The sequence below is a fragment of the Portunus trituberculatus genome, chromosome 37, assembly GCF_017591435.1.
Source record: "Portunus trituberculatus isolate SZX2019 chromosome 37, ASM1759143v1, whole genome shotgun sequence".
Classification (NCBI taxonomy): domain Eukaryota; kingdom Metazoa; phylum Arthropoda; class Malacostraca; order Decapoda; family Portunidae; genus Portunus; species Portunus trituberculatus.
The window spans coordinates 4358277-4366686 of record NC_059291.1 but is presented as its reverse complement, the minus strand read 5'-3'; the positions used below and the strand labels follow the sequence as shown (position 1 = coordinate 4366686).

The 8410-nt window shown below is 35.0% G+C and overlaps 1 protein-coding gene across 2 annotated transcripts in view; it reads left to right on the top strand.

Moving 5' to 3' along the window:
- The window catches only part of LOC123514049 (chondroitin sulfate synthase 1-like), a 15432-nt gene extending 10304 nt beyond the window's left edge, over window positions 1-5128 (top strand). For both annotated transcript variants that reach the window (XM_045271635.1, XM_045271634.1), the window contains exons 6-13: window positions 579-747; window positions 1136-1276; window positions 1656-1752; window positions 1903-2063; window positions 2261-2410; window positions 2608-2688; window positions 4237-4374; window positions 4597-5128. In XM_045271635.1, the coding sequence (XP_045127570.1) occupies window positions 579-747; window positions 1136-1276; window positions 1656-1752; window positions 1903-2063; window positions 2261-2410; window positions 2608-2688; window positions 4237-4374; window positions 4597-4806 (1147 nt within the window). In that variant the 3' untranslated portion in view covers window positions 4807-5128. The remainder of the gene's footprint in view (window positions 1-578; window positions 748-1135; window positions 1277-1655; window positions 1753-1902; window positions 2064-2260; window positions 2411-2607; window positions 2689-4236; window positions 4375-4596) is intronic.
- Window positions 5129-8410: the final 3282 nt, after the last annotated feature.

The following is an 8410-nucleotide window of genomic DNA, read 5'->3' as shown; positions in this document are numbered from 1 at the left end:
CTGTGGTTTTTACACTTCTCATTTAAACTAGTTACTACTTACAGGACAAATTAATTTTACCTTATATCATGCTTCAGGTACATTAATAAAGCCAGTCAAGATGGTACTCAAAGTAGTTTGCCATGACATAAGCAAACCTTCACACTGCAAATATAAGGATCAAACCAGAAATAGGCCCAAGCTACACCTTCATGTGTTTGCATAACATACAAAGCACATAGACTCTCTTGCTATTGATTTTCTCCATATTCATTGTTTTGTATCCACCATTCAAGCATCTTCATTTTCATAAGCACAGCATACTACTGTACTCTTCAAGGGTAGCTTGTAATATGTATTTACTTTTATCTGATTTTTTTTTTTTTTTTTTTTTTTTTTTTTTTTTTTTTTTCATGATTCTTTCTGCTTTATATCTTATACACTCCAACTGTTGCTTAGATCTATGAATATTATCTTGTGTTGACAGGGTTTCTTTAATGGAATACTTTGAGAAATCCCTCCCCAGAAATAATTGTTTCTTAAGTATGTCAGTAGTTCATGGTCATAGGGATGTTGAAGAAACCCTCCCAACACTTCAGAGTCTCAAAGGAGCGAGGGCGTGTCATAGACTTCAAGGAGGTACTGTACGGCTACATCAGATGGCATCCCTCTCTGGCCTCAGAGTACATCCTTGACATGCTGCTCCTCTACAAGAAGTTTCGTGGCAAGAAAATGACAGTTCCTGTACGCAGACATGCTTACATGCAGGTAATTAGAAGTATTTTTCTTTTTTCATATTGAGTCTTGTAGAAGATTGTTCAAGAATATTTCCTGTCCTTAATGACAAATGCTTTCTGTCAAGAAAGCAGTGGAAGAAGGAAGCAGATCTCACCCATTTTGGTGTGGTGTATAGAGTTCCACTTGTTTTACAGAACTGTCCATCACTTATAAAGGAAAAATATTTGGAGTTTGGCAATCCATTTATAATTATTTAGATTGTCAGAATAATTTATTGTGACAGATTTTTTACCAAAGTACTAGCTTTAAAGGACTGCATCTCAGAACTTGGTTTGCAACTGATGAATATTCTTTACCATGCATTAAAGGATGACAACTGCCTGGATATCTGTTAGGTAACAAAGTTTTTCCTCTACAGGTTCCTCTTGGACCACTCTATGTACAAGAGATTGAGCAAGAGCAGCTACTTGAACCTGCTAGTCCAACTTCTGCTATTCAGGAGCTTGTGGAGGTGGTGGTGAAGAGTAGCCTCAAAGATCTTGGTAAACTTAGTTACAAGGTAAGAAGGCTCTGTTCTCTAATTGCATGAGTATAAGCTTAGTAATAGTTCACTATATAAAAGAAGAAAGGTAATGTGATACCTGTAAGAATTAGGTGCTCAAGAATAAATTTTACATATTTTTATGATAGTTATTTATCCTCACTACAAGTTCATTATACACCAAAGATCTCTCTGAACTGCATTCACTTACGTGACTCAAGTGTAGCCTTGTTTGATGCCTTTATCATAAAATTTAACCTTTAAAGGGGTTCAGCATTGCTTAAAGTTTAATGTATATGTTGAATTAAGCCCTTTCCAGTGCCATATTACTAAACCTAGATTCTTCAAATTTCTATACATTATTATTACAAAAGTTTTAGTATATTATGCATTGCAGGTCCCCTCTGGAGAGCCTTCTATTTCTCAGAAACCAAAGAAGATTCATTTCATCTTGCCTCTAGCTGGGAGATTGAAAATTTTTCAGCGATTCATGGGTATCAAGCCATTGTGTTTTTACTAAGTGCACAATTACTTTTATCTGAGTGCTGTGAAGTTATTCCGAAAACTGTCTTAAATCAATGTAGCACATTAATGAATATAGCATTTGTTCATGAATACTCATCTTTGTCACACTTTCAATTCAGAAAACTTTAGATCAGCATGCCTAGAAAGGGAGGAGAACGTGGCTCTGGTGGTGGTGTCCTTCCAGCCACCTCCTGGAGAAGAAGACACAAGGGACCATGTGGAGGCACTCATTTCCAGCCTCCATCTAGATTATCCAGAAGCAGACATGACTGTCCTCCAAGTATGTTCCTCCAGATTTTCTTTAGCATTATTACTACATTTATGTATTTTTGTCATCTAATTTAATCATTCTTTGTAGTGTTCACTTTGGTGTATAATCTGATATACCTCTTAATAATTCAATGACAATTTTCACATTACTCATTACATACATGCAGTTCTGCACTCAATCCAGTGCTATATGCTTTTACTTTTCAGGCTAATACAACTTTTTCTCGAGCAATGGCTCTAGAATTAGGAGCCAACCTCTGTAAGGAGAGTGACCTTATGTTTTTCATTGATGTGGATATGACGTTTACTTCAGCCACTTTAGACAGAGTCCGTCTTCACACCAAAGAGAGACTTCAGGTGAGTATGTAAGCTTTCTTTGTTTCCAAAGAAGTTCAACCTATTTAAAAAAAAAACTTTAAGCTTCATAACATTCCACGATTGTCATGTTTGATATATTACTTAAGAAATTTTTTTCATAATTCTTTATAAACAAATATTGTCAGTTTATTTTCTACACAAATACAAAATATGTGTTTTTGTTCATTCATTTATAGATCTACTACCCAATTGTGTTTAGTGAATTTGATCCAGATTTTTCAAGAGATGGCAAAATAGATGGATATGATCACAGTTTGGTAAGTTACTTTAAAATTTTGTACTTCAACTTTCCTATGAGTCATTCTCAATTTTTCCACTAAAAATATAGAAACCTGAGATCTGTCACTTTAATAATAAACACACAAGACATTCAAAAACAGTAGTGTTAATGGTTGGTTTCCAAAAAATTAGTCTCCTTAATCATTACAGCTAGATTATGTTACACAGTTATTTGCATGTTGTTACATTTGTGTTTTTTATTACTATATCTTAATAACAATAGAGATTTAAAATTTCCAATAATTTCCTGTTGTACTCATATTTGTGCAACCATTATTGATATTCTTGTTACTTTTGTTGTTTCTTACATTTTTACATTTACTTTGCTGCTTCTACTTCTATAGCTACTGCTGCTACTGCTATTACTACAACTACCAGTATTATTACCATTATTGTCTTTACTAATATTACTGCTAATACTTTTGCTGCAGTTGTTGTCATAGGTATTGCATTATTACAATAAATATTAAAAGTGAATTTTCTATTTATTGATTATTGGCAATGAATTTATCACCAGTTATTGGTTATTGATTATATTTAATAAGTTAACCATTATCAATTTATCAATTATCATGATAGATTTTATAGTTATCATGCCTAGATATGAATTTTAACATATCTGGGCTGTATAATGTAAAAATTATTGCGATAACAGATATATTGATAATGACAACCCAATCAGTGATAATCAGTAATCAATGACTGGCAATAGGTTTATCACACGATAACCAATAACTAATAACCAATAAATTGATAAAGCCAAAATTTCAGTGCTATTGATAACAATACTGATATTCTAATTTCAATAAAAGCAAATTAGAACAATTAAAAATCAATGTTCAAATTGCATCTCTCCCATTATTTGTTTCCCACAAAGAACTGTAGTTGAGAAAATAGCAAAAAAATTTAATAAGTGTGATGAAAAGAATAAATATTTTGAAAATTTTACCTGGATTTCATAAAGTCTGAAGGAAAAATATGTGACCAGAGTTGTATAGCATATGTCAAAGAATTAAAATGTTAAAAGAAAAGCTTGTATTGAAAAGCATGAAAATCTAGTTCAAGCTTTTTTGCATCTCAGAGTTATCTACATTCTCTCACTCATGTAGCTTGGCTTACTTTTGCTGCTTCTGCTTTTAATGTGTTTTTTGCTTCCCATCCAGCTGTTTTTGTTGCTTTGCAATATATATATATATATATATATATATATATATATATATATATATATATATATATATATATATATATATATATATATATATATATATATATATATATATATCCTCCATTTATTTCCTTTTTTGCTATTGCTGCTGATACTAGTGCATTTATTACTATGATGCATCTACTACTCTCAACTGTAATTACAGTATTACTGCTATTACCACTACCACTGTATTACAATAGCAGTGATGATAAAGCAGAACTACAACTGCTTTTACTGCTACTACTGCTGTTGATTTTGCTGCTGCTGCTCTTCTTCTTCTTCATAATAGTAATGAAAACCACAATATTTGTATTCCCAGATAAATGAAGATGTTGGCTATTGGAGAGCCTTTGGCTTTGGAATTGTAGCCATGTACAAATCTGACTTGGAGTCAGTTGGAGGATTAGACACTTCAATACTTGGTTGGGGTGGAGAGGATGTTGACCTCTATGAAAAGGTATAGTTTTGCATGTATTCCAAAATGTTATTCAGATCTCTAAATGGTTCAATATGATAAAGAAATAGTTTCATGCCCAATTATACTGTTATATTATGCTTTATAATAAAGCAACATGACAATTTTTATTGACTATTTTCCTAAGAGATACCTCTTAAAAGGCCAAAACTTCAGCCATGAGATAAGTTTTACAACTTTAAGATTCACAATACATGTTCACAGGTGCTTAAGAGCAAGATCCAGATCTTCCGTGCTGCTGATCCAGGTCTGACTCATGTCTTTCACCATGTGGCCTGTGACCACAACCTGGAGGCCTCACAGTATCAAATGTGCCAAGGAACTCGCTATAGTACATATGGTGCTGCACATGCCCTGGTGAAAACCATTATTGAAAATCCAGATATACTAACATATAGAAGATCACATCGATGATTTTCAAGTTTCATAGTTTGCCATAGTTGTCCATAGAAGTGATTATTTTTACAAGACGATGTTAAACAGAAAAAGGAAGCAGTATTATAAATTATATTTTTCACTTTAATTAATTTATTCCTATGTATGTGTGCTATTTATTCCTAATTAGTGATGTATGTTATAAATTATGGTTCTCTGTTGCCTGAACCTGAATACTCTTGAAATCAGTCATGGTTCTGTATCTTAGATCCTACAACATAACCAAAATATCATATAAAGAGAGCTTTCACAGTGTATTTGTTTTTAGAGAATTGAAAAAAAAAATATTGCCCTCTAACTGGACCTGCATCTTATAGTACCTACTCTTATAGCAAATGCTGAGTAAATAGCACTGCTAATGATTTTCATAATTTTAGCATACTTTATATATATATATATATATATATATATATATATATATATATATATATATATATATATATATATATATATATATATATATATATGCGTGTGTGTGTGTATGTATGTATGTATGTATGTATATATACATATGTATATACTTATTTCAGTGTAGATCCGCCAAAGTGGAAAATGTAGAGGTTGAAGAAAAGCCTCAGTAAAATCACTATTTCTATTTTAAACTCTTAACATTTCGAGACAATCGTAATCCCATCCTCAGGCACGGAAAACACGTTAAGAGTGAGTGAGGAAACATGTATACTCTCCAAAGATATCCTGAACAAGAGGTCCTGGACAACAAAATTTCCTCCCACATTCCCTAGTCCTAGCAACGTCTTCCAACACACCTGCCTGATCCACACAATGTTAACCCCTTCCCGGCAGAGGATCTATATATAGACGTTTCGCAAACAGGCCTTTCCATCAGATCGTCTATATATATATATATATATATATATATATATATATATATATATATATATATATATATATATATATATATATATATTTACACTTTTTTTATTATTAGCCTATCATGTCAAAGAGAAAGAACTGTAACACACACCAGAAATGTTTCCTAAAAATGAATAGGTACAAAACAAGTACATATGTGAAAAATACGAAGAAAAGTGGAAGTAAATTACATCCAGGTCACAAGTTCATACAAATATATTGACATACATTATCACTAATCAAACACAAACAACACTTACATATAGATTCAATTGTTTGTTCAGTTTTGGGCCAGAGTCTATAAGTAGATGTCAATCTGAAGTACTGAATTGCAAGGAATCTATATATAGATGTAGGGATGAAAGTTGGTCTCACCCTCCGGCGCTCGGCCTTGAGTGCTACCGCCTCCCCAGTGTGGAACTGGGAGGGGTGCCATGCACGCTCGTGCACCCATCTTCTTTGGTAATTCCGGAAGACCCGAGAACACGTGGGGCAGGTGGGGCTTCTGTCCACCTCAGCCTCTGCCATTGCGACACAGTGCTCCAAACAATTGTGTGTCACAGGAATTGCCCTCGAAAGGAATATAGCAGGCAGAGAATCAGAAGCAGCCAAATACTGCAAAAAGCTGCTTCAGGAGGGAAAGTGTTAGCCAGAGATTAATTTCTGTCGCGGTTACAGAAGTTAATCTCCATTGTCCAGCAGGAGGCCACGAGGAGGCCCTTTCCCTTTAACTAGCTCGAGAACACTTCACAAACTGCGAATGTGTGGCTAGTCAATATATAGACGATTTTTTATTTGGTAGTTCACTCATCTGCCCTGCCACTGGGAAGGAGTTGATAAAGATGAATTTTAATGCCCTAGTCATTTTTACAAAATCAAAAGATGTTCTTTATAAAACTAATAAAAACTCTAAAAAACATTAGTTAAGAAAATAAAAACCAGAGAGCCTTTTCTTCAACCTATATATATATATATATATATATATATATATATATATATATATATATATATATATATATATATATATATATATATAATGTTTCTTTGCTTTATGGATAACAATCATGAAATTTCATTGCTTCATTGACCACATAAGTTTAAATTGATTTTGCCACATTTTTGTCGGTGAAATATCATTCTCACCTTTTTCATTTACCTGGTTGTGAACTGATTTAATGTAAGAGTTGTGAAGATAAGAAACATTCATCATTCAAATGTTTAGTTTAGTGTTGTGTTAGGTGCTTGGTACCAAATCATTCATTCATCATTCATTTTTATGTAATTACAACATGAATATGGTTAAAATAACTGGAATATGAGAAAATTAGCAGTTGTTTTTGTATACAAAGCTAAGACACAGGGTAATTGCTTTAACAAGCCCTTAGGGGAGTTGTGAGGTGCAGGCTTGTGGTGAACTGTGAGATCTCAAAATATGGTAAATATTGCCAATAGGTGTATAATTTTTTATGCACATCTTGTGATTTTTGTACTTTTCCATAAAATAGTCAAAAATATTGTGACCACTTAACTAATCCTCCTACACCTTTTGCATTCTTCATAATGTTATCCTCTTTGTGAACCTCAATCATGAAGCAGTCAGGACTTGAGTATCATCCTTAGAGCTTTATTACTACTACCAGGTAATGATGATAATTATAATAATGATGATAATAAAACTTAGTGAATCATTGTCATTAAATAATTTGTGTGTATATATTGATTTATTTTTTGTAAAATCTTAATTCAATCTTGTTAATTGTCAAATACATTAAATATCATAACCTGATTTTTTTTCAGGTGACCTTCAACAATGTCCTTCCTCCCAAACCAGGTTCCATTGCCAACAGGGAGGGCTTCAGGTACAGCACCTGTGGCCTGATGCCTTGGAGCCACATTGGTGCTCCCTGGGGCCTTGGCTGTGGCCGATAGATCAATGAAATTTGCCTGGCTCTTTTCCTTCTCCTCTCCTCTTTCTCCTGCTTCCCTCCCTTCCCCTCCCTTTTCCCAAGACATGAGAGCCATACTGACAGGATGCAAGGATGGTCTCGTCCCAATCGTGAAACAGCTTCAGTGGACCACGGGCACAGTACCCCTGTTCTCCTTTTGCTCTTACCGCCTCATGATGGCTCTGAGGGGTGGACCTCCTTATTTCCCTCCTCTTAACCTGGCTCACCATGGCCGACTGGAAATTATAACTTATCTCCTGTAGGGGCTCTGGAGCCTGTCCCTCATCAACCTGACCCTTGTCCTCCCTGGCACTGACCTTGACTCCCCATCGGGATCAGCCCTCGACTACCACTCTGCCTGTTCAACAGGCTCCTGGAATAAATTCTCACCCCCAATAAACATTCTCTCCCTACAGCTGCAAACAACCCTGATATCTATGCTATCACTCTCCTCCACCATGATATGCCTCACCTCAAAGGGGCCTAGCCCTCTGTGTCTCTGGCCACCATCTTCCACTTCTACGCTTCCCTGTACCTCTGCTCCCCTCCCAACTTCTACTACCTCATCCTCTACCTCTACTCTTGTCTCATCTCCCATGCCTTCCATCCCTCCTGTTGTTGCCCCCAGCCTCGCTAAGGGACTGACCTACAGTATTCCTCATTCTCCTCTACTACTACCATGGTCCTCCACCTGCACTCCAATAGTCTCCTCATCTCTTCTGCCCTTTGCAACTCCTTCTGATGCCCACCCTGCTGCCCCCCCC